This window comes from Oncorhynchus nerka, linkage group LG23 (genome assembly GCF_034236695.1).
Source record: "Oncorhynchus nerka isolate Pitt River linkage group LG23, Oner_Uvic_2.0, whole genome shotgun sequence".
Lineage (NCBI taxonomy): Eukaryota > Metazoa > Chordata > Actinopteri > Salmoniformes > Salmonidae > Oncorhynchus > Oncorhynchus nerka.
Window position 1 is genome coordinate 49,981,385 of NC_088418.1, and position 26,900 is coordinate 50,008,284.

Consider the following 26,900-nt stretch of genomic DNA (forward strand, 5'->3'; position numbering starts at 1 on the left):
ATGAATATCCGACCAACAGCACATCAAAAACTGTAATATCCTATGCTTCACGGAATCGTTGCTGAATGATGACATGGATATTCAGCTAGCGGGATACACGCTGTACCGGCAGGATAGAATGGCACACACTGGTAAGACGAGGGGGGGCGGTCTGTGCATATTTGGAAACAACAGCTGGTGCACGAAATCTAAAGAAGTCTCTAGATTTTGCTCGCCTGAAGTAGAGTATATTGTGATAAACTGCAGGCCACACTACTTGCCTAGAGAGTTCTCAGCTATACTTTTCGTGGCTGTTTATTTACCACCGCAGACAGATGCTGGCACTAAGACCGCACTCAGTCCGCTGTATAAGGAAATAAGCAAACAGGAAACCACTCACCCAGCGCTCCTAGTGGCCGGAGACTTTAATGCAGGGAAACCTAAATCAGTTCTACCAAATCTCTATCAACATGTTAAATGTGCAACCAGAGGGAAAAACATTTCTAGATCACCTGTACTCCACACACAGAGACACGCACAAAGCTCTCCCTCGCCCTCCATTTGGTAAATCTGACCACAACTCTATCCTCCTGATTCCTGCTTACAAGCAAAAATGAAAGCAGGAAGCACCAGTGACTCGGTCTATTAAAAAAGAAAATTCAGATGAAGCAGATGTTAAACTACAGGACTGCTTTGCTATCACAGACTGGAACATGTTCCGAGATTCTTCCGATGACATTGAGGAATACACCACATCAGTCACTGGCTTTATCAATAAGTGCATTGAGGACGTTGTCCCCACAGTGACTGTACGTACATACCCCAACCAGAAGCCATGGATTACAGGCAACATTCGCACTGAGCTAAAGGGTAGAGCTGCCGCTTTCAAGGTGCAGGACTCTAACCCGGAAGCTGACAAGAAATCCCGGAATGCCCTGCGATGAACCATCAAACAGGCAAAGAGTCAATACAGGGATAAGATTGAATCATACTACACCGGCTTCAACACTCGTCGGATGTGGCAGGTCTAGCAAACTATTACAGACTATAAAGGGAAGCACAGCTGCGAGCTGCCCAGTGACACGAGCCTACCAGATGAACTAAATCACTTCTATGCTCGCTTCGAGGCAAGCAACACTGAGGCATGCATGAGAGCATCAGCTGTTCCGGACGACTGTGTGATCACTCTCTCCGTAGCCGATGTGAGTAAGACCTTTAAACAGGTCAACATACACAAGGCTGCGGGGCCAGATGGATTACCAGGACGTGTGCTCCGGGCATGTGCTGACCAACTGGCAGGTGTCTTCACTGACATTTTCAGCATGTCCCTGATTGAGTCTGTAATACCAACATGCTTTAAGCAGACCACCATAGTCCCTGTGCCCAAGAACACAAAGGCAACCTGCCTAAATGACTACAGACCCGTAGCACTCACGTCCGTAGCCATGAAGTGCTTTGAAAGGCTGGTAATGGCTCACATCAACACCATTATCCCAGAAACCCTAGACCCACTCCAATTTACATACCGCCCAAACAGATCCACAGATGATGCAATCTCTATTGCACTCCACACTGCCCTTTCCCATCTGGACTAAAGGAACACCTATGTGAGAATGCTGTTCATTGACTACAGCTCAGCGTTCAACACCATAGTACCCTCAAAGCTCATCACTAAGCTAAGGAACCTGGGACTAAACACCTCCCTCTGCAACTGGATCCTGGACTTCCTGACAGGCCTCCCCCAGGTGGTGAGGGTAGGTAGCAACACATCTGCCACGCTGATCCTCAACACTGGAGCTCCCCAGGGGTGCGTGCTCAGTCCCCTCCTGTACTCCCTGTTCACCCACCACTGCATGGCCAGGCACGACTCCAACACCATCATTAAGTTTGCTGACGACACAACATTGGTAGGCCTGATCAACGACAAGACAGCCTATAGGGAGGAGGTCAGAGACCTGGCTGGGTGGTGCCAGAATAACAACCTATCCCTCAACGTAACCAAGACTAAGGAGATGATTGTGGGCTACAGGAAAAGGAGCACCGAGCACATCCCCATTCTCATCGACGGGGCTATATTGGAGCAGGTTGAGAGCGTCAAATTCCTTGGTGACCACATCAACAACAAACTAGATTAGTCCAAACACACCAAGACAGTCGTGAAGAGGGCACGACAAAGCCTATTCCCCCTCAGGTCCTGAGATCCTCAAAAGGTGCTACAGCTGCAACATCGAGAGCATCCTGACCAGTTGCATCACTGTCTGGTACGGCAATTGCTCGGCCTCCGACCGGAAGGCACTTCAGAGGGTAGTGAGTATGGCTCAGTACATCACTGGGGCAAAGCTGCCTGCCATCCAGGACCTCTACACGAGGCGGTGTCAGAGGAAGGCCCTAAAAATTGTCAAAGATCCCAGCCACCCCAGTCATAGACTGTTCTCACTACTACCACATGGGAAGCGGTACCGAAGTGCCAAGTCTAGGACAAAAAGGCTTCTCAACAGTTTTTACCCCAAGCCATAAGACTCCTGAACAGGTAAACAAATAGTTACCCAGACTATTTGCATTGTCCCCCCCCCCCCCCCCCAACCCCTCTTTTACGCTGCTGCTACCCTCTGTTTATCTTATATGCATAGTCACTTTAACTATACATTCATGTACATACTACCTAAATTGGCCCGACCAACCAGTATTGGCTAACCAGGCTATCTGCATTGTGTCCCACCACCCGCCAACCCCTCTTTTTACGCTTCTGCTACTCTCTGTTCATCATATATGCATAGTCACTTTAACGATACCTACATGTAAATACTACCTCAATAAGCCTGACTAACAGGTGTCTGTATATAGCCTTGCTACTCTTTTTTCAAATGTCTTTTTACTGTTGTTTTATTTCTTTACTACACACATACATACATACATACATACATACATACATACCTTTTTTAAACACCATTGGTTAGAGCCTGTAAGTAAGCATTTCACTGTAAGGTCTACACCTGTTGTATTCGGGGCACGTGACAAATAAACTTTGATTTGATTTGAAATTATGTCAATTAGCCTATCAGAAGCTTCTAAAGCCATGACATCATTTTCACAGTCAACTTAGTGTATGTAAACTTCTGACCCACTGGAATTGTGATACAGTGAAATAATCTGTAAACAATTGTTGAAAAAATTACTTGTGTCATGCACAAAGTAGAAGTCCTAACCAACTTACCAAAACTATAGTTTGTTAACAAGACATTTGTGGAGTGGTTGAAAAACTAGTTGTAATGACTCCAACCTAAGTGTATGTAAACTTCCGACTTCAACTGTATCGGTTGTTATATGATTAACAAAATCTCTGTCTTATGGGTATCTTGTGTCTCTTTTATATGAGCAGTATATTATTCAATCTACCTCTTGCATATGATCCCTTACCTCAATAGGTACGATCTATGTGTTTTCTTTGACAGGTCATGGCAGAGATATGTCAGAGTGGCTACAAGGATGCCCTTCGCTTTCTTGAGGAGAACCGTGAGTATAACTAGGTTGCCTTTGACAGTAGTAGTGGGCTGTGCTAAGATCATAAGCTAATGTGACATACATGCAGTGAGCATCAATGATGTCAATTGTACAGGGTTCAACATGAAGTATGGAGTAAACCAACGCTTATTTATGGTGTAATATTCGTATAGACAGACGGGTTGGCTGACAAGGTCACGAAAATGTGCGCGCATCGATGGTGGCGGAAGCCATGCTTTGTTATGATTCTGAACAGTCAGATAGCTAGCAACAATGACAATAAGCTGCCGTGTGGGGACTTGTAGGTGGCTTGTTTCAGCTAGTTTTATCTTGATTACCAGGTCTTGTTTTGAGGTGTTTAGACTGATTTCATGTCAATGCTAATATGGCTAGCTAGCTAACCAACAACTTTAACAATGTATTTAAGTGACAACAAATGCTCATTGTGCAATTGTATCTATGGTTTCAATAAACATTGAGACAAAATATAGTTTACATGTTGTCAACAACCTAAGCCAACCTTGTCTGTTTTGCCCCATAGTTGCCATGCGTCGGTTTAGTTGCTAAACAAACAACTTGTCTATGCTGCATTATAAAGCTTATGAATGTATTGTTTATGATGTCAGACCTGCTGAAGCTGGAGTGTCCGACTGCCGGCCCCAACCCCAACCTATCAGAAGCCGCCTGCTGCAAGCCCATCGCCATGGAAACAACAAAGAACTGGATGTTCTGGCGGCTCCGCCTCCTGAGGAAGCAACACTGGTGGTTGGATGAGCAGATTGTTGACAACCTGCCAACCCAAATCAAAAAAGGTAGATGGGTCAACCTAGACCAGGGATTGGCAACTGGCGTCCCGCGCCCTCCCACGTTTTTATATATATGATATTTTTTTACTCAGCCGGGGTCTCAACTTACTCTTGAGAGTTCGTATAGTAGAATACACAAGGTACAATTTCGTAAGATGGTTGTGCATCAGCGGTTTTTCTCTTGATATGTCAGTCACTAACCAGGTTTCCGTCAACCATTTAATGCAGTTGAATTACCTGAAGCATTAAAAAAGGTCACCACCAGGCTGATGAAAACATGAAATGCCAGTACAATTTTATAGATGCAGACATGGCAGGCACTAACTCATCACAACCAGCCTTTTATCCGCAAAAAGTCAGTTTGATGAAAACACATCTCTGGTGGGAAAATGTGCATATTGTTTTATGCAGATTTGATCATATTCACATGAAAATCTGTCGCAAATTGGATGGAAACTTAGCTACTCCGTCACTCAATTAGCCCATGTCAGCATTTTTTGGGGGGGATTGATAAATTCTAATTTAGCCAACTATCATGATCATGGTTGAATTACAGATCGGGGAGCCCCCAATGATTTTGTTAGTCACTCAGATATCATATTAAAAACTGCTAAATCTTCTCTCCGCCCCATGGCAAAATATGTAGAATTGTAGCAAACTTGGTTGAAAACTACAACATTGTCTCTACGCCCCATGGCAGAATGTGACGAATTGGAGGAACTAAACTCTTAAACTGTGTGGTTGTTCTGTGTATCTGAAAGTCATCTGAGGTTGTGCCCGTGTAAGCAAAGTGTGACATATTGTGTCTCTATGACTGTAGTGTTTTGTGAGGCGTGCCAGCAGAAGCCTGGTCTGTATGCTCAGGTGTCCGAGATGCTGCCGGTCAGAGTGTTCTCCTACATGCTCCTGCCCTGCACACTACCTGTGGTATCAGCCTACTCAGTGGGCAAGAGGTAAGTCTACATCCTATACCACTACTAGTGCTACCTACCACAAACTAACAAGCCCTCAATGAAGTCAATGCAGTCACAGTAGCTCAAACAGCAACCAATGACAACAGTAATGCAAACAAATCAGCTTTTAAAAAGCCCAGAAATATCCTTTAGCATAACTATCCTTTAACATACAGCAACCTCATTAGCCCACCACAGCAACCAAATATCTACCGTCTGTTCTGTTGGCGAACGTGCAATCACTGGAAAATAAACGGAATGAGCTCTGTTCGAGACTATCCTATCAATGTGATCTGAAGAACTGTAATATCCTATATTTCTCAGTTGTGGCAGAACAAGGACATGGTAAATATAAATGTATTTGGACAGAATGGTGGCGTCTGAGAAGCTCAGGGGAGGAGGTGTGTGTGTGTCTCTTTGTTAACAACAGCTGGTGTGCGATCGCTAATATTAAGAAAGTCTCTAGGTTCTGCATTCCTGAGTTGGAATAGCTCATGATAAGCTGTAGACCATACTATTTACCGATGCGACACTAAGACCACACTCAACGAGCTGTATAGGGCTATAAGCAAACAAGAAAATGCTCCTCGTGGCCGGTGACTTTAATGCAGGAAATCTGTTTCACCTCATTTCTACCAGCATGTCACCTGTGCAACTAGAGTCCAAAAAACTCTAGATCACCTTTACTCCACACACAGAGATGCATACAAAGTTCTCCCTCGACCTCCATTTGGCAATTCTGACCATAACTCTATCCTCCTGATTCCTGCTTACAAGCAAAAACTCAAACAGGAAGTACCAGTGACGGGCAAAATATGGAAGTTGTCTGATGACGCGGACAGCACTGTTTTGCTAGCACAGACTGGGATATGTTCCAGGATTCATCCGATGGCATTGAGGAGTTTACCACATCAGTCACCAGCTTCAATAATAAGTGCATCGACGCCGTCGTCCCCAAATTGACCGTACATACATATTTATTGTTGCCATGGATTGTAGGCAACATCCGCACTGGCCTAAAGGCTAGAACTGCCGCTTTCAAGGAGCAGGACACTAATGTGGATGCTTATAAGAAATCCCGATACTCCCTCCGACGAACCATCAAACAGAAAAAGCGTAAATACAGGACCAAAATCGAATCTTACTACTCTGGCTCAGAAGCTTGTCGCATGTGGTTGGGCTTGCAAACAATCATGGATTACAAAGGGAAACCCATCCGCAAGCTGTCCAGTGATGCGAGCCTACCAGACGAGCTAAATACCTTCTATGCTCACTTTGAGGCTAGCAACACTGAACCATGCATGAGAGTGCCAGCTGTTCCGGTTGAATGTGAGATCACGCTCTTGTTGCCGATGTGAGAAAGACCTATAAACAGGTTAACATTCACAAGGCCAGACGGATGACCAGGATGCGTACTCTGAGCATGCGCTGACCAGCTGGTAAGCGTCTTCACTGACATTTTCAACCTCTCCCTGATCCAATCTGTAATGCCTATATGTTTCAAGCAGACCACCATAATCCCTGTGACAAAGCACGCCAAGGTAACCTGTCTAAATGACTATCACAGCACTCACATCTGTAGCCATAAAATGTTTTGAAAGTCATGGCTTACATAAACACCATCATCCCAGACACCCTAGACCCACTCCCATTCACATAACTCCCCAAAAGATCCACAGTTTACGCAATCTCTATTACAATCCACACTGCCCTTTCCCACCTGGACAAAAGGAACACTTACGTGAGAATGCTGTTCATTGACTACAGCTCAGCGTTCAACACCGTAGTGCCCTCCAAGCTCATCACTAAACTAAGGACCCTGGGATTGAACACCTCCCTCTGCAACTGGATCCTGGACTTCCTGCCTGGCCATTCCAGGTGGTGAGGTTAGGCAACAACACATCCGCCACGCTGGCCCTCAACACTGGGGCCCCTGAGGGGTGCGTGCTTAGTCCTCTAGTGTACTCCCTGTACAACCACGACTGGCAGCGCACGACTCCAACACCATCATTAAGTTTGCCAACGATACGACGGTGGTAGCAGACCTGATCACCGATGACAATGAGATAGCCTATAGGGAGGAGGCCAGAGACCTGGCAGTGTGGTGCCAGGACAACAACCTCTCCCTCAACGCCAGCAAGACAAAACAGCTGATTGTGGACTACAGGAAGGGGAGGGCTGAGCATGCCCCCATCCACATCAACGGGGCTGAAGTGGAGCAGGTCGAGAGCTTCAAGTTCCTCGGTGTCCACATCACTAAGGAATGATCATGGTCCACATTACACCAACACAGTCGTGAAGAGGACATGATGCGTCTTCCCCCTCAGGAGCCTGAATAGATTCCTCAAAAAATTCTAAAGCTGCTCCTTTGAGAGCATCTTGACTGGTTTCATCACCGCTTGGTATGGTAGCTGCTTGGCATCCGACCACAAGGTGTTTACAGAGGGTAATGTGTACGGCACAGTACATCACTGGGGCCGAGCTCCCTGCCATCCGGGACCTCTATACCAGCCAGTGTCAGAGGAAGGCCCTAAAAATTGTGAGACTCCAGCCACCCAAGACATTGACCGTTCAGCTTCCACCCCTAAGCTATAAGACTGCTAAATAGTTAAATAATGAATCAATAGCTACCTGGAATATCTGCATTGACCCTTTTCGTACTAATCTCTTTTGATTTAACACATAGGCTGCTGTTACCGTTTAATCTATCCCATTGTCTAGTCATTTTATCACTACCTATATGTACATATCTACCTCAATTACCTCGTACCCCTGCACATCAACTCGGTACTGGTACCCTGTGTATTTTGCCAAGTTATCGTTACTCATTGTGTATTTATTCCTTGTGTTATTCTTTTTTTATTATTTGTCTTTTTTATCTCTGCATTGTTGGAAGCATGTGACAAATACAATTTAATAGGTTGAGGTTTCTTACTATACCCAATCAATTTGAATGTCCTGCACAGGGCCGCCACCTAGTGGACATTGTAACAAAATAGGCAAGTCAATCCACCACTGGTGGTACATCACAGTACATTGACTCTTCTTGTCCCTCTCCTGTACTCCAGGTTTGTGGAGTGGATCCCAGAGGTGCCTGCAGATATGCGTTGGCTAGCTGGGGTGGCTGGGGATGTAGCTGGGAGCGTGTACAGACAGACTCGGAGAGGAGCACCAGCAGACATAACCAGGTGAGAGACATGGAGTTTCTACTACTGGGTTATATTATAGATGGATGGAGTCTACATGTAGATTTGGATGTATGTCATACAGTATGAATAAAGTCTAATGGCCTTGTGTGTTTTTCTTTTTGCAGTGATGGTTCCCTGAGGAATTGCATGAGCCTGCCGCTACCCCTGGACAGTGACGGACCCAGGGAGAGAGACTGTCACCTCTCCGGGTTCGCTCGTTCTGTTCTCAACTTCCAAAGCCAATACTGGAACATCCCCGTCCCCCCCCCTTCCTACTGCTCCACCAGCCCCCACACGCCCAGCCCCTCCCCACGACAGATCTGCTTCAGTGTTCATTTTGGCACTCTTTTTTAGATTCATTCTAGTCTGGCATTTTGACTAAAATATCATTAAATCTTAGTCACATTATGTGATTTGAATAATGATTTAATCATTGTTAAAATGACAAAAACAGAGCCATTTTAGTCAACTGAATGCACTTTAATTTGAGTCATATTTTAGTCACATCACATTTGTATTGCCTCATTAGCCACAAATCACATGTCCATCCAGAGTTTTTATGGGAGTAAAGTCAAACCAAAGATTTTTATAACTAACCCAAGATGGACCATAACAACTGAGATGGTAGGCTATTCAAGAAATAAGTTGTTCTATCTAACGTCCAAGCAGGAAAGCATGATTCCAGATACAGTATTTTGATGTGCAACCTAATCCAGTGATTGTCAGGAATTGCGAGTTGATATATTTATGAATTGTGAGTTGTTATATTTTATTGTTAAAATAGGGCTCCAGAATTTTCTGATATTTTTTGTTCAATAGAGATGAATTTGACTATATCGTTATGTGCACTAATATCATAGACAAATTTATTTTGGGGCTTATACACCACATGAGAAAGTAAAAACTCAAAACACATTAGCTAGATCACTAATACTAAATATAATACCCACTGCTAGTAGCCAGGTATTCATCTAAAAGTAAATGTAATGTCCTTTTTTTGTTGCAGTTGTAGCCCTGCTACCCTATGCACTCGCAATAGCGCATTTCGCAGGCTTCGTATCTTAAAGCCATATCTAATATTTTGATTGTAAAATAGTTGCTATTTTTTTTTATTTAACTAGGCAGGTCCGCTAAGAACAAATTCTTATTTACAATGCCGGCCTACACCGGCCAAACCCAGATGACCAATTGTGCGCCGCCCTACGGGACTCCCAATCACTGCTAGTCATGATACAGCCTGGATTTGAACCAGGGTGTCTGTAGTGATGCCTCAACCACAGAGATGTAGTACTTTAGACCGCTGTGCCACTCAGGAGCTCAGTTGAGCTGAATATTATGTAAATGACAAATATAAAAGTATACCCACAGAAAGCTGAGCACAGTAGTTGCTTCTAAAGCTATGTATTTCCTGCAATTGGATTTTTAAATGTTATATTGAAATGCTATACAATCAAGAAGCCTTTTTTCTCTCTCCCGGAGTGCACACTGTGGCTCCAGCGAAACAAGCCAAGGGACTGGGCAGACACTTTCATTGCAGGAATCATGAGGATAATGCACTTTACTGTTTGACCAAATCATGGTCTTAGCCACCCAAAAAAATAGGACTTTTTTTTAAATTATTTTTTAAAAACTTTTGAGTGAGGTGAACATGTCATGAAAGTTCAGCTCGCACGGCACCCAATACAAATGTAACTCGCACAGCCAAGTCAAAGGGTTGCAAAACGCCATTAAATGGTTTCAGTCTAGAGCCTTGCCCCTTGACATACTGTAGCTATATTGTAATCAAAGTTGTGTCATAAGTAGTGGTCTGATACTGTAGGTTGCAGCAAACCACAAAGCTAGCACTATCAATCAGTTATTAACCTATTTGAGCGACAAAGGAGACTGGTGGGAGGAGCTATAGGAGGACGGGCCTTTTTGTCATGTCTGAAATGGAATAAATGGAACATATCAAACATATGGAAGCCACATGTACCAGCTAAAGTTCCCTCCCACGGGGCCTGTCTATAGTGTATAGGAACTGAAAGGTGGATTAGGATAGGCAAAAAATTGTCATGTGATCGAATAGCTTTGGGATCCAAAACTGTTAGACACACTATTGACTCAATCATGTATTTTGATCACTCCACCAATCATATTTTATTCTACAGTACACAATGTAAAACATTTAACCAGCTCACCACCTCTGCCAGTGAATTATTGTTTGGAAATGCACATTTTATAAATCACTTTGTCTAGTTTTACCAGATAACGTGTTATCACTACCTACGTACCTACAGTACCTACATGCCTACAGTACCTAACTACCTGTGTTCAGTCAAATGTAGCATTCATGCCTCCTTCCTAATGGACTGTTGACCTGAGTTGACGTTGACTTCCTTGACTAAGAGCTGTGTGTTTTCCTGACTACTATTAGACAGGACCCTTGAACTGAACTATGAACTACTGTGATGAGCTGTGATGTCAAGAAATTTGAATCACAATATCTCTCAATGTTGACCATTGCTTTTGAACAATAACTTTAGGTGCATAGGATTCACAATTTTAATGGCATAATCAAATGTCAAATTTAAGTTACCACACTGCCCTATTTATAGTAGGGTACATACTGTACTTGTATTTATAATGTGTGTAACACTGTGAAAACCTCTACCTACTTGTCCCTAAGATGGCAGATGGTTAAGATGTCCCTAAGATGGCCTAGTGGTTAGCGGTATATTCTTTAAATATACTTTACTGTTGTTATTTCACATTAAGGACCTTATCTTAATAACATAAAACACAACAATGTTTTTTATGATGTGACCTTTTGTGTTTAAATATACTGTAAGTATTAAAATCCTATTTTGGTGCCTCATCATTATGGAAACTGTGCAGAACAGGTAGGGGAGAGTGGGATAAGTTGAACCAAAGCGGTAAATTCAGCTTTGTTTATACACAAAATTCATAATTTGACCAAATATTTAGGAAGTCCATAATTTCATGGAGTTTGAAGGAATAAACCACATGGAAAAAGTGGTAAGCAAGTTAGGTAAAAAAAAAAAAAAATGTTTACCATGTCAAATTAATTTGTGTTCGAGGTTTCATGATGCTTGTATCTAAACCAACTTAGGTAGATCATTTTAAGATTGTTCTATACAACAGTTGGGGTCTCAATAACCTTCAAAATGAGATCCTAAACCTAGCATGAAAGTGCATCCTTGTAGCTGTGTGGGCTAATATAGTGAAGATGTTTGCCTTGGGGTAAGTTGAGACAATGACCATGGGGTAAGTTGAGACAATGGTTGAGCCAATTGCAAGTTGAGCAAATGTAAGTGTTTTCTTCCCAGGCTTAAACAGGGTCTGGCCTATGTTAAAAATGTTTTTAAAAGTACAAAGTGTTTGTTAGGGTTACTCCTACCCCCTACTTTTTCGAACATTCTGTTAAAAATCGCGCAACATTTCAGCGCCCTGCTACTCATGCCAGGAATATAGTATATGCATATGATTAGTATGTGTGGATAGAAAACACTCAGACGTTTATAAAACTGGTTAAATCACGGCTGTGACTATAACAGAACGTGCGTTTCATCGAAAAGTGCAGGAAAATCTGATCCCTGAAAATGGAAAAATATATCCATGCGCGACTTCAACCCATTGATAAAGGTGAACCACATTTAATGGGGCTGAGGTTGCAATACCTACAGCTTCCACACGATGTCTAGAGTCTTGTCATTTGCCTACTCTTTGTTTCTTGGTCAAACAGACGCAAGGCAGCGCAGTTCTTCCGGTCTCCGACCGGATATTTTGGTTGAGATTTACCCGGACATTATTTCCAGACATACAGCTATAGAATTTACTTCGTCTTGTGATTAATTTGATCGCTTATTAACGTTTACTAATACCTAAAGTTGCATTACAAAAGTATTTCGAAGTGTTCTGTGAAAGTTTATCGTCGACTTTTTTAATTTAAAAAAATGACGTTACGTTATAAGAGGCTATTTTTTTCCGTTTATCACACAGTCTTCATAGATCGATATCTAGGCTATATATGGACCGATTTAATCGAAAAAAAGACCCAATAGTGATTATGGGACATCTAGGAGTGCCAACAAAGAAGATGGTCAAAGGTAATGAATGTTTTATATTTTATTGTGCGGTTTGTGTAGCGCCGACTATGCTAATTATTTTGTTTACGTCCCCTGCGGGTCTTTTGGGGTGTTACATGCTATCAGATAATAGCTTATCATGCTTTCGCCGAAAAGCATTTTAAAAATCTGACTCGTTGCCTGGATTCACAACGAGTGTAGCTTTAATTCAATACCCTGCATGTGTATTTTAATGAACGTTTGAGTTTTAACTGGTACTATTAGCATTTAGCGTTGCGCATTTGCATTTCCAGATCTCTAGATGGGACGCCTGCGTGCCAGGTAGGAGCAAGAGGTGGCTGTGTTAAAATATGCTTAAAATGATACAAATATATATTGTGATTGTACTGAATTGTGTTTGGGAAATAAAGATAGATATGGTTTTATAAAGGTAGTGGTAATATTTAATTCAGTACATAAAAGTGTAGGTGGCTTAACCCAGGTAAAAGTTGTAAGTTGTGCAAACCACTTTTTTGGACAAGATATATTTTAAAAACTTTAATGTTTACATGAATTCTGATTATTTCCAGGGATACGCAACATCCTGAAATATATGTAGATATCTTTGTTAGAAAAAATACTACATTTCCCTTGACAGAGTGATGCTGAATGTAAAAAATGGCTCAACTTACACCACTCTCCCGTAGGTGTTTTCATTGTTGGGTACGTACACTGAGTGCACAAAACATACCCTTTCCATGACAGACTGACCAGGTAAAAGCTATGATCCCTTATTGATGTCACTTAAATCCACTTCAATCTGTGTAGATGAAGGGGAGGAGACGGGTTAAATAAGGATTTTTAAACCTTGAGATAATTGAGACATGGATTGTGTATGTCTGCCATTCAGAGGATGAATGGGAAAGACCAAATATTTAAGTGCCTTTGGACAGGGTATGGGAGTAGGTGCCAGGCACACCGCTTCGTGTGTTAAGCACTGCAACACTGCTGGGTTTTTTAATCTCAACAGTTTCCTGTGTGTAAAGAATAGTCCACCACCCAAAGGACATTGAGCCAAATTGACACAACTGTGGGAAGCATTGGAGTCAACATGGGCCAGCATCCATGCGGAACGCTTTTAGTCCGTGCCCGACGAATTGAGGCTGTTCTGAGGGCAAAAGGTAGTGCAGTTTTATTTTACTAGGCAAGTCAGTTAAGAACAAATTCTTATTTACAATGACGGCCTAGAAACAGTGGGTTAACTGCCTTGTTCAGGGGCAGAACAACAGATGTTTACCTTGTCAGCTCAGGATTTGGTTACCAGTCCAACGCTCTAACCACTAGGCTACCTACCTGCCACAGTATTAGGAAGGTGTTCCTGTTTTGTACACATCTGAAATATGTATTTTCCCAGATGTTGAAGTTAGGTTCATTTTTGGTTCTGAATTAAAGTTTTAATGACTCCAACCTAAGTGTATGTAAACTTCCGACTTCAACTGTGTATGTGTATATATATATATATATATATATAATAAAATCAGAAAACAAACTGCATTACCATCCCAATAAACGGGAGGCAACAGTCATATAATATAATTGGACCCTGTGTGTATTATTTAACATAACTATTAAAATAGTACTCACTCAAAGGAATGGGTAGTTGTTTACAAGTTGCTAGGTATCCCATAAAGCCATCACCAAAAAACACATTTTTAATCTTCTCGTGGTTTGGTAACTTGCTGTTCTTTTAAGGACTCTGGCTTGATTGAAGACTCAAATTTAGAAACATTATAAAGCAGCATCCGTGCATGACATCCAGCACAACATAACAGAGTGCTTATGGGCGTAGGCATGGGCTCGGGAGGTAAAAAATATATGTATATTATATATATAATAATAAATAAATGTAATACAAAAAAATATATAGTGCACTGGGCCTTTACTAGTTCTGTATTAGTGGAGTCTGTAGTGCAGGCAAAAAAGAACAATTCCCACTGCAGTATTGGAAGAGCTTGTACTACAAATGTATCAGTGAGGTTGGTAGCCTTATGGCTAGATAATGTTAGCTACAGCTCAGTATCAGATCAAATGCCTTTCTGAATGGTTTGCATATTTTACAGTTGGTTTAACGCAATTTTAAAGTTATTGTTCTGTACATGCAGTTTTAATTGTTTTTTTTTGTTGGTCATGTTGCTCTTATTATCTGGCTAGCCTACCTAGATCTGCCCTTGCTTTAGGTGCACGATGCAGGCGATGTGTTCGGCATCACTGCAGGTACAACAGGACGATAAAGAAGGAGATCAAGAGAGAATGCTAATCCTGGTGTCCAGTAGAGAGATACAAAAGAGTGACTGTGACAAGGGGGCCTGGCATGCAAGGCTTAGAGCCCACCAGGTGAGGGCGCAGTAGTCATAACAAATAACCACCTGTTGGATCTCAGACAAGTAACCAACTCAAGTCACCTACCCCCTCACTTCTTCATAGAGATATGCAGTTGAGCATTTCAAGAGCACAGAATGTCTTTATAAGTAGGCCTTGGTGTAAAACTATGGAAAGTATTGTACGAAGTGGGTTTTTTATACTTAAAAATGTTCTTACTCCCGGGTGGAGCAGTGTACTGCATCGCAGTACTAGCTGTGCCACCAGAGACCCTGGGTTCGAGGCTCTGTCCCAGCCGGCCGTGACCGGGAGGTCCATGGGGCGAAGCACAATTGGCCTAGTATCGTCCGGGTTAGAGAGGGTTTGGCCTGTAGGGATATCCTTGTCTCATCGCGCACTCCTGTGGCGGGCCGGGCGCAGTGCACGCTGACCAGGTCACCAGGTGCACGGTGTTTCCTCCGACACATTGGTGCGGCTGGCTTCCGGGTTGGATGCGCGCTATGTTAAGAAGCAGTGCGGCTTGATTGGGTTGTGTTTTGGAGGACGCATGGCCTTCGACCTTCGTCTCTCCCGAGCTCGTACAGGAGTTGTAGCGATGAGACAAGATAATAACTACTAACAATTGGATACCACGAAATTGGGGAGAAAAAGGGTCAAATTAAAATGTTCTTTCACATCCCACTACATCTCTTCTGCCTTCTAATGACTTTCTCTTCCATCTCCCTATCCTCTAATTCCAGTATCTTCCTGGTTGACTTTGCATGGACATAGAGCAGATTTATATTTAACTAGGCAAGTCAGTTAAGAACAAATTCTCATTTTCAATGAAAGCATAGAAACAGTGAGTTAACTGCCTTGTTCAGGGGCAGAACAACATATTTGTACCTTGTCTGCTCAGGGATTTGATCTGCCAACCCTTTTGGTTACAAGTCCAATGCTCTAACCACTAGACTACCTGCCGCCCCAGATCCCCAGCCTCCTGCCCAGGATGGCTTTCTTTATGAGGGTTGACTTCCATAGAGAGGACCCTGACACAGATGTTGTGGAGCTGGTGAACAAATGTGGAAGTACAACCAGACCTACCAGCTTGCCCAGGGTGTACAAGTTCTCTATCTCTCTCTAATAGGATAATAGAGGACAATACTGCCACTCTTATTTGCCACATTGAATTTAAGCCTATTAGAAAGTGTGTGCCCTCAGGCCTGGAGGGAAGCTAAAGTCATTCTGCTACCTAAGAATAGTTAAGTCTCCTTTACTGGCTCAAACAGCCGACCAATCAGCCTGTTACCAACCCTTAGTAAACTTTTGGAAAAAATGAGGTTTGACCAGATACAATGCTATTTCACAGTAAACAAATTGACAACAGACTTTCAGCACGCTTATAGGGAAGGACATTCAACAAGCACAGCACTTACACAAATGACTGATGATTGGCTGAGAGAAAATTATGATAAAAAGATTGTGGGGGCTGTTTTGTTAGACTTCAGTGCGGCTTTTAACATTATCGATAACAGTCTGCTGCTGGAAAAATGTACTCCCTACGATATTGTGGATAACGAGCTACCTGTCTCACAAAACACAGAGGGTGTTCTCTCCAGCATAATACAGATAGAATCAGGAATTCCCTAGGGCAGCTGTCTAAGCCCCTAGAGACTGCATCATCTGTGGATCTGTTGGTGCGGTATGCAAATGGAGTGGGTCTAGGGTTTCTGGGATAATGTTGTTGATGTGAGCCATGACCAGCCTTTCAAAGCACTTCATGACTACAGACATGAGTGATATGGGTCGGTAGTCATTTAGGCAGGTTACCTTAGTGTTTTTGGGCACAAGGACTATGGTGGTCTGCTTGAAACATGTTGGTATTACAGGATCAGACAGGGAGAGGTTGAAAATGTCAGTGAAGACTCTTGCCAGTTGGTCTGTGCATGCTCATAGTACACGTTCTGGTAATCCGTCTGGCCCATGGGCCTTGTGAATGCTGATCTGTTTAAAGGTCTTACTCCCATCGGCTGCGGAGAGCGTGATCTGGAACAGCTGTGTGAATGCTGATCTGTTTAAGGTTCTTACTCCCATCGGCTGCGGAGAGCGTGATCTGGAACAGCTGTGTGAATCCTGATCTGTTTAAGGTTCTTACTCCCATCGGCTGCGGAGAGCGTGATCTGGAACAGCTGTGTGAATGCTGATCTATTTAAGGTTCTTACTCCCATCGGCTGCGGAGAGCGTGATCTGGAACAGCTGTGTGAATCCTGATCTGTTTAAGGTTCTTACTCCCATCGGCTGCGGAGAGCGTGATCTGGAACAGCTGTGTGAATGCTGATCTATTTAAGGTTCTTACTCCCATCGGCTGCGGAGAGCATCGTCTGGAACAGCTGATGCTCTCATGCATGTTTCAGTGTTACTTGCCTCGAAGCGAGGATAGAAGTTATTTAGCTTGTCTGGTAGGCTCGTGTCACTGAGCAGGTTGTGGCTGTGCTTCCCTTTGTAGTCTGTAATAGTTTGCAGGCCCTGCCACATCCGACGAGCATCGAAGCCGGTGTAATATGATTCAATCTTTGTCCTGTATTGACACTTTGCCTGTTTGATGGCTTCTGGTTGGGGTAATTACGTACAGTCACTGTGGGGACGACGTCCTCAATGCACTTATTGATAAAGCCAGTGACAGATGTGGTGTACTCCTCAATGCCATCGGAAGAATCCCGGAACATGTTCCAGTCTGTGATAGCAAAACAGTCCTGTAGTTTAGCATCTGCTTCATCTGACCACTTTTTTTTAGACTGAGTCACTGGTGCTTCCTTTAATTTTTGTTTGTAAGCAGGAATCAGGAGGATAGAATTATGGTCAGATTTGCCAAATGGAGGTTGAGGGAGAGCTTTGTAGGCGTCTGTGTGTGGAGTAAAGGTGGTCTAGAATTTTTTTCCCTCTGGTTGCACATTTACCATGCTGATATAAATTATGTAAAACTGATTTAAGGTTCCCTGCATTAAAGTCCCCGGCCACTAGGAGCACCACCTCTGGATGAGCGTTTTCCTGTTTGCTTATGGCGGTATACAGCTCATTGAGTGCAGTTTTAGTGTTAGTACAAAGCTTACAATATAGTCTAATAATATAATATTTGGGTCCATGATAAACGCTATATAAAACCCAAACATTATTATTATTAGAGAGATGAGTTGTGTGTAGGGTGATATAGCCAAAATGTCATATCACAATATTTTTCTGACAGAGGGTACTACAGAACAGTAGTAATACTCAGTACTGTAGGCCTACCTGTATGATGTCTAGGCCAGACTGAGGGTACTACAGAACAGTAGTAATACTCAGTACTGTAGGCCTACCTGTATGATGTCTAGGCCAGACTGAGGGTACTACAGAACAGTAGTAATACTCAGTACTGTAGTCCTACCTGTATGATGTCTAGGCTGAGGGTACTATAGAACAGTAGTAATACTCAGTACTGTAGGCCTACCTGTATGATGTCTAGGCTGAGGGTACTCCAGAACAGTAGTAATACTCAGTACTGTAGTCCTACCTGTATGATGTCTAGGCTGAGGGTACTATAGAACAGTAGTAATACTCAGTACTGTAGGCCTACCTGTATGATGTCTAGGCTGAGGGTACTCCAGAACAGTAGTAATACTCAGTACTGTAGGCCTACCTGTATGATGTCTAGGCTGAGGGTACTCCAGAACAGTAGTAATACTCAGTACTGTAGTCCTACCTGTATGATGTCTAGGCTGAGGGTACTATAGAACAGTAGTAATACTCAGTACTGTAGGCCTACCTGTATGATGTCTAGGCCAGGCTGAGGGAACTCCAGAACAGTAGTAATACTCAGTACTGTAGTCCTACCTGTATGATGTCTAGGCTGAGGGTACTATAGAACAGTAGTAATACTCAGTACTGTAGCCCTACCTGTATGATGTCTAGGCTGAGGGTACTCCAGAACAGTAGTAATACTCAGTGCTGTAGGCCTACCTGTATGATGTCTAGGCCAGGCTGAGGGTACTCCAGAACAGTAGTAATACTCAGTACTGTAGGCCTACCTGTATGATGTCTAGGCCAGGCTGAGGGAGGTAGAGAGAATCAAGAGGAAAGGGTAATGGGTAGTTGAAATCTAGAGGAAAAGATAAATGGTTAGTCATTAGTTAAAATGGAATATGACATCAATGAGGGAAATATTCACAGCCCAAACTAAACCAGTATAGTGCTATGTCAGGCAAACATTTACCAAACTATATTTCTCTTTCCAAATCTGGTCTTTCTCAATGTGCAACTTGTCAGCTTTTAGCGTCTCCCACTGTCTGTGACAGAGACTTGCCCTACAGTAGCCTAGGACAAGAGATTTCACAGCTATGCCAACCTCACACCCCAAATTATGTAGTTGGCTTCCATGAACCCTCTCTTAAAGGGAAACAAACACTGTTACTGTGAAGTAGAGATCAGATACTAGACAGCCTGGTTACCGATCATTGGGCATATAAACTCCAGAGGCAATTACACACCACATTAAATCCCATAGAATCAGCAAGTCCCACAGAATCCATGCATCCAACACATTACAATTAACAATCATGTCTCTCAGTAGTTATGTCTTTCTGGAAACCAAGTCTCAAAACAGAGCCCAGTGGCACTGACCACAATCAAATAAAATAGGAATGTCAAGATAATCCAACAGTTAGCTTCACTAGAATTGGCTTCATGTGATCGAGGTTTATGAAGTAATGACAGGCCACATCATGTCCCGCAAAAGGAATGCCTGTCTGCCATAACCATGTCTAATACTGGCTTTCGGGACATCATGTTTTGAGCTTGCACTGGGGACAAGATGTACAAAGCTTACAATACAGAGTCTAATAACATCATATTTGGTTCCATGATGAATGCTATATAAAACCCAAGCATTATTGTTTTATTATTAAAGAGATGCGTTGTGTGTAGGGTGATATAGCCTAAATGTCATATCACAATATTTTTCTAATTGAATGTTTTAGCCGTAGCCTAGCGGTTAAGAGCGTTGGGCCAGTAACTGAAAGGTCACTGGTTTGAATCCCTGAGATGACTAGGTGGGAAATCTGTCTGTACCCTTGAGCAAGGCATTTAACCCTAATCACTATTGATAAGAGCGTCTGTTAAATGACTAAAATGTAAATGAGTAGTTGTTGAGGGGTTAGGTTAAATGCGGGGTGCACCACTACAGGACTCCAACTGTCAAAAGATGTCAAGCCCTTTCCCTCCATACCTGTTCCCACTCCCTAATCACCTCCCCTCTGCATTTGTCTCTCCTGTTTCCCCATATAAGCAGCATATCAATCCTACGTGCATGATATGATGATGTAAGTGCCTTTATATTATTACATAGTCGTGTAGATGTAAGTGTTATGTAATATATCTATGCCCCTCCGTTTATGCTAACGATTATGCTAATGCTCTGTTCTAGTTATGTTTAGTCCTGGCAGGCTCCTAAGTTTATCGATGCTATATGTCCCTTTCCTTTAGTCACCTGGCCCTACTTTATCATTTTGAGCACCTTTATGTTAACGTGCTCTTAATGTTTCCTTTTTGTATCTCCCTTCCAGACCACCACTTCCTTCTTACCACCACACGGCTCTATTCCCATGTTTACGGCTTGTTTACGGAAGCGTCTTTGAATGATCGTGTGAAACGGATGGACGGCAGAAAGTTGTTGAAACTGAGAAGTACTGTTGGCTGCAACTGTGTTAAAGGGAAATAAATAAAACAACGTCTACTTCATATCTATCATCTCCAGCACCACATCTATCATCTCCAGCACCATATCTATCATCTCCAGCACCACCCCCAACAATCTCAAATGCGATAAGGGTCTAAAATCACAAAGCCTTCTACTTTCATATCACATCAAATGCAAAATAATACATATTTCCAGTACAGTGTTTAAAAGAGACATTTTTTAAAAATCAACTGCATTATCTCCAGCCTAAATAGCCAGCATCAATCCAACATCAACATGAAAATTGCACGTTTCTATGTTTTGTAGTAAAAAATATAGAGGAAGATAACCAATTAGTAGGCAATACCTACTCATAATTGGTGAAAGTCACACAATGCACACTGATGTCATTGGAAACATCAACACTGTTGATTTTATGTGCATTTTACATTTACAGTACTTTACGCTGCATTTCTTGATGATGAAATGTTATACTCTGTATACATTCAGTGACACGATAAGAATATTCCTGGAAAATGTGGTGTAGATGCAACACAAGACAAACACATGACAAGGGTTTGAGTGAGAAGACTAACTGGTGTATCCAGTCAGACAAGTAACCACACACCTCTCCAAAGTGTGCACATTTAAACCATTTCAAAGCGCTTTCATGACTCAAAGAGTCTTAAACTCTGAGGTGCTTTTTTGAGCTCCTAGCTGTGTCATCGAGGAACTAGAGAAAGCACACTTTTGTAGTTGTTTTGCTTGGAACACAACCCTGCATCCGCACCAGCACACAATTACTGACTGTCAGTCAAAATCTGTATGGGTTTTGACTGACAGCCATTCTGAACTTGAGCACCTCATGCGACAGGAATTTGCCCCCGTCCCTCCTGCTAATTGGGAAAATTTTGCAAATCTTTTGTTGTCTGACTGAGGGAAATGCTGTAAGTTAAGAGGACTCATTGTATTTTGAAAGATGAGACGTTGAGGATTATAATAAATGCTGCTTTAATTGTCATACAAGCAAACCAAACAAGTCAAATGTGCACTTCACAATTCTATATCATAAAACACGCCAACGTTTATGATCACTATGTTTGACGTACAGTTAAGAGATGACATTGTGTCATACCCTGTGTTATTCTGAACACAATGAGCCTGTGTTTGTCTACTGTGAAGAAAATATGCCGCGGCACACACCTCATAATGACTCATGACTCCTATCCATGCGCACCAGAATTAGTTTCCCTGATTTGCTTTGGGAAAGCCTAACACTGTAATCTTGTATTTAACTTAGCTAGTCATGCTGACAATCGAACAGGCTTTCAAAGGATGCCCACCTGGCCCAGATTGCGATTTATAATGGACCGTTTTTGGATTGTGTAAACATCAACAGTAATTGTATACGGGTTGAAAACGGCTGATTTGGGCACTGATAAACACCAAAATTGGAACATTGTGGCTGAACAGTAACATGCTATACATGATGTCAGACCCCAGGCTCTGTCCTTCACAGCTCTGTATATGAGTGTAAAGGGCTACATGTAACAACAAAACATTATTTATAAAAATCCTTCTATTAATATGGTTTTGAACACTATAATTTGTTTACAAGCATGATTGCTGTACTTTTCTTTCATGGTTTATGCAGCTTGTTGGCCTTTAGCCAATGAGCGTTTCAAACGAGTTCAAGCACTTGAATAAATCCAACTGGTATTTACGACTTCACAACTGGTAAATTCCAACCTCCCATTTGGTTACGAACACAGTATTACAAGACCCAACTCCTAAACCAACCTCAATTCCAAGCCCTCCCCCCATGTGCCTGTTAGTTGGCATTGATAGGAGTGATGAGAAGAACCTTCTTCACCCACCTATCTGAAATTGGTCAGGTCATACAAAAACTACACAGTGGATCTTTAACCTCTCTGGGATATGTAGGACGGTAGCGTCGCCAACAGCCAGTGAGTCACGGTCTTTGGTTATGTTCAGTTCTAAAACATGTAGTTCTAAAACATGTGGGGATTGTGCAGAGCCACATCTATTTACAGAAATACTCATTATAAATGTTGATGAAAATACAACTGTTATACATGGAATTAGAGATGTACTTCTCCTTAATGAAACCGCTGTGTCAGATTTTTTTTAACTTTACGGAAAAAGCAAACCATGTAATAATCTGAGTACAGCATTCAGACAACAAAGCAGCAAAAAGATTTCCACCATATTGGGTGGTCGACATTAGTCAGAAATAGCATTATAAATATTCACTTACCTTTGATGATCTTCATCAGAATGCACTCCCAGGAATCGCAGTTCCACAATAAATGTTTGTTTTGTTTGATAATTACGTTACGTTCAGTAGTTCTAAAACATGCAGTGATTGTGCAGAGAGCCACATCTATTTACAGAAATACTCACTATAAATGTTACGTTCAGTAGTTCTAAAACATGCGGGGATTGTGCAGAGAGCCACATCTATTTACAGAAATACTCTTTATAAATGTTGATGAAAATACAACTGTTATACATGGTATTAGAGATGTACTTCTCCTTAATGAAACCGCTGTGTCAGATTTTTTTTAACTTTACGGAAAAAGCAAACCATGTAATAATCTGAGTACAGCATTCAGACAACAAAGCAGCAAAAAGATTTCCACCATATTGGGTGGTCGACATTAGTCAGAAATAGCATTATAAATATTCACTTACCTTTGATGATCTTCATCAGAATGCACTCCCAGGAATCGCAGTTCCACAATAAATGTTTGTTTTGTTTGATAATTACGTTACGTTCAGTAGTTCTAAAACATGCGGTGATTGTGCAGAGAGCCACATCTATTTACAGAAATACTCACTATAAATGTTACGTTCAGTAGTTCTAAAACATGCGGGGATTGTGCAGAGAGCCACATCTATTTACAGAAATACTCTTTATAAATGTTGATGAAAATACAACTGTTATACATGGAATTAGAGATATACTTCTCCTTAATGAAACCGCTGTGTCAATTTTTTTTTTAACTTTACAGAAAAAGCAAACCATGCAATAATCTGAGTACAGCGTTCAGACAACAAAGCAGCAAAAAGATATCCACCATATTGGGTGGTCGACATTAGTCAGAAATAGCATTATAAATATTCACTTACCTTTGATGATCTTCATCAGAATGCACTCCCAGGAATCGCAGTTCCACAATAAATGTTTGTTTTGTTTGATAATGTCCATCATTTATGTTCAAATAGCTTCTTTTGTTAGGGTGTTTGGTAAACAAATCCAAAAGGAGAATTCCTATGTCTGTAGAAAAGCAATGGAACGAGAGCTAACTCTCTCGTGACCGCGCCTCAGAGCCTGTGGCAATCTGCCAGACACCTGGCTCATTCCTCTCTCATTCTGTCCCACTTCACAGTAGAATCCTCAAACAAAGTTCTAACGTTTGTTGACATCTAGTGGAAGCCTTAGGAAGTGCAACATAACCAATATCCCACTGTATCTATCTACAATAGGGGCTGAGTTTTAAAAAACTACAAGCCTCAGATTTCCCACTTCCTGGTTGGATTTTTCTCAGGTTTTCACCTGCCATATGAGTTCTGTTATACTCACAGACATCATTCAAACAGTTTTAGAAACTTCAGAGTATTTTCTATCCAATAATACTCATAATATGCATATATTAGCATCTGGGACAGAGTAGCAGGCAGTTTACTCTGGGCACCTTATTCATCCAAGCTACTCAGTACTGTCCCCCTGTCACCAATACGTTTTTAAGGCACACTTACAGAGAAAAGAGTCAGGCTTGGCAGTTCAACTCTGCCATTGTGTCAGCATTTTTGTAGGGTTCACACAACAAACCTCACTGAAAAGTTAAGTTTGGGCAAAGATCACTGGGAAATATGCAAATACTGTGCAATGACAGGCTAGTTATTTTTGTCCACCAAATATGTTTCACATATTTCACTGGCCATTCTGAAGAATTTCTATTAGTGGTCTTCGGGAAAAGATCAAAATAACATCAACCTGAGCTGCTGCCACGGGACATTGTCTTCCTAAAGCAACTATAGACCTACACCAGTAGAGGTCATAGCTGTTTAAGATTAGGGAGGACAGTCATTCATATTCAATTCAACAAGCTCAATGTAACATCGATAGGTTTAGGCTACTACTCTAATTTCTCCTATACCCTTCATGAGGTTCCTACAGCATAGCCTACGAATGAAAGTTTGTAACGTAGGTGCACAGGCCGAGGTACAAGTTGGAGTAATTAAGGTGACAGACAGTGACACATTCACTTAACTCGTTGTATATTTCCTTCTCGCATCTATGTGCTCTCCTCCTCTCACCTTTTCCCTTTGCTCATAGAGTTCAGTGCAGAACACAACAGCTGTCTGTGGCCAAGCGAAAAAAAACTTTCCAAGCCAAACCTTCATACAGTACAATAACCGCTAACCATTACACACAGCCTACATCATTGTCACCATATTAGCTAATGTCATAGCTAACATAGCTACTAGAACTAAAACGTTTGTTAACCAGTTAAAATCACGCAGTACAGTGTACAGCAAGCAGTTTAGCAGTTACTGGCGGGACCCGATGGTAATAAATAAGTAAAACCGAAAGCTTACCTTGACTTGGAAGAGTTCCAGTGTTGGATAGCCTTAGCCAGCTAGCTAGCATAAATAGCATTCCTCTCGGTTTGAGCCGGGTATTTGAGTAGGCTAAATTAGCTAGCTGCATTAGCTATGTAAGCTATACTTCGGAATATAATCAGACCCCTTGACTTTTTCAACATTTTGTTACGTTACAGCCTTGTTCTAAAAAGGGATGAAATAAATAAAGAATCCTCATCAATCTCCACACAATACCCCATAATGACAAAGCAATGCATCGTAGCTCTCCCTCTGCTGCTTCTGTTCAAAACTGTTCAACTATTGTCTTTCTCTCTCTTTGAGTCAACTACTCACCACATTTTATGCACTGCAGTGCTAGCTAGCTTTAGATTAAGCTTTCTATACTAGATTAATTCTCTGATCCTTTGATTGGGTGGACAATATATCAGTTCATGTTGCAAGAGCTCTGATAGGTTGGAGGATGTCCTCCGGAAGTTGTCAAAATGAATGTGTCAATCTATGGAAGGTTGATGAGAACCATGAGCCTCCAAGGTTTTGTATGGAAGTGTGGAGTGTGGAAAATATCTGTTCTCCGGCTACACCATGGTGCTACCCCAGAGAGTGCTGTTGAGGCTACTGACCATTGCAAAACAGTGTGTTTTAATCAGTTTATGTGGTGATATCAATATTTGTAGTATAGTTTTATCTAAAAAGGATAACTTTTTAATTGTTCACTATTTTTATTACATTCACTGAGTAGGATGGTCCTCCCCTCCCTCCTCTGAGGAGCCTCCACTGATACACCTAAGACCCTGCATTCTCAAGCCTACAGCATGCTGCATCTCAGGGTAGTGAGGGTATTGTACTAACATATTGCATAGCATCAACACATGTCAATATTGTTAATCTGACTTGGGATACATAACAATCCATAAATCGCTACTTCTGAGGGAGAAGTTGGCGATCTCCTCCATCTTTCCTCTGCAGAAGGGTGAGAGCCGCACTCCATCAAACTTGAAGTATTTGCTCTCGAACTCTATCTGGGTGCTTAGCGTGTCTGCCTCCTCTCGGCCATCCTCCGCTCTCGGCCATCCTCAAAACGGGCACCAAACGAAAATATCTTCGTAATCAATTCAACGGTTATAATTAGATTTGTTTTGAGAGCGATAGTTTGTTTCCTCTTGAGTATGGATTGGCTAGGACGTGATAGTGCGTGAGCGAAGTACTCATTTGCCTCCAGGCTTCAGCTAATCACGTCGTTGCAACGTGATGGAATTGTATGCGATCATGTAATGCGAGCGCCTCCTCTTCAGCTTCAGCACCAGTTCGCTGTGGCGGGGTATGCGCGTGCTCACTAGTCTCTGTAGCCGGAAGAGGAACGCCTTCAAGCGTACGCGAAGCATTCAATATGATGCAGGTAGGCCTGTTGTTCTTGGAAGATCAAATCAACAGATTCGGTTTTTAAATATACGTGAATGGTATCATGAGCCTATGGAATGCTCCGGATGTTAGCCTATAGGCTGAACTCGGTTAATAATAAAGTTCGACATGTCACAGTAATAGCAGGCAGGTGAAACGAATATAGATTTGAATATAATATATTAGAATAGAATAGACATGAATGGATTGCATCGCTTTCATGTGTTACCGATGCAGAATGTGGGGGCGTGGCTCCACCTAAAATAAGGCTCAGCCTCCTTATGCGGATTGGCCAGACCTGCCCTGTT

The 26,900-nt window shown here is 42.1% G+C and overlaps 1 protein-coding gene across 1 annotated transcript in view; it reads left to right on the top strand.

The window, feature by feature from the left end:
- Positions 1–11,287, top strand: part of LOC115106996 (patatin-like phospholipase domain-containing protein 2) — a 28,517-nt gene extending 17,230 nt beyond the window's left edge. Inside the window, exons 5-9 of the mRNA XM_029630283.2 lie at positions 3,432–3,492; positions 4,107–4,292; positions 5,107–5,239; positions 8,308–8,427; positions 8,553–11,287. Of these exons, the coding sequence (XP_029486143.1) occupies positions 3,432–3,492; positions 4,107–4,292; positions 5,107–5,239; positions 8,308–8,427; positions 8,553–8,781 (729 nt within the window). The 3' untranslated portion in view covers positions 8,782–11,287. The remainder of the gene's footprint in view (positions 1–3,431; positions 3,493–4,106; positions 4,293–5,106; positions 5,240–8,307; positions 8,428–8,552) is intronic.
- Positions 11,288–26,900: the final 15,613 nt, after the last annotated feature.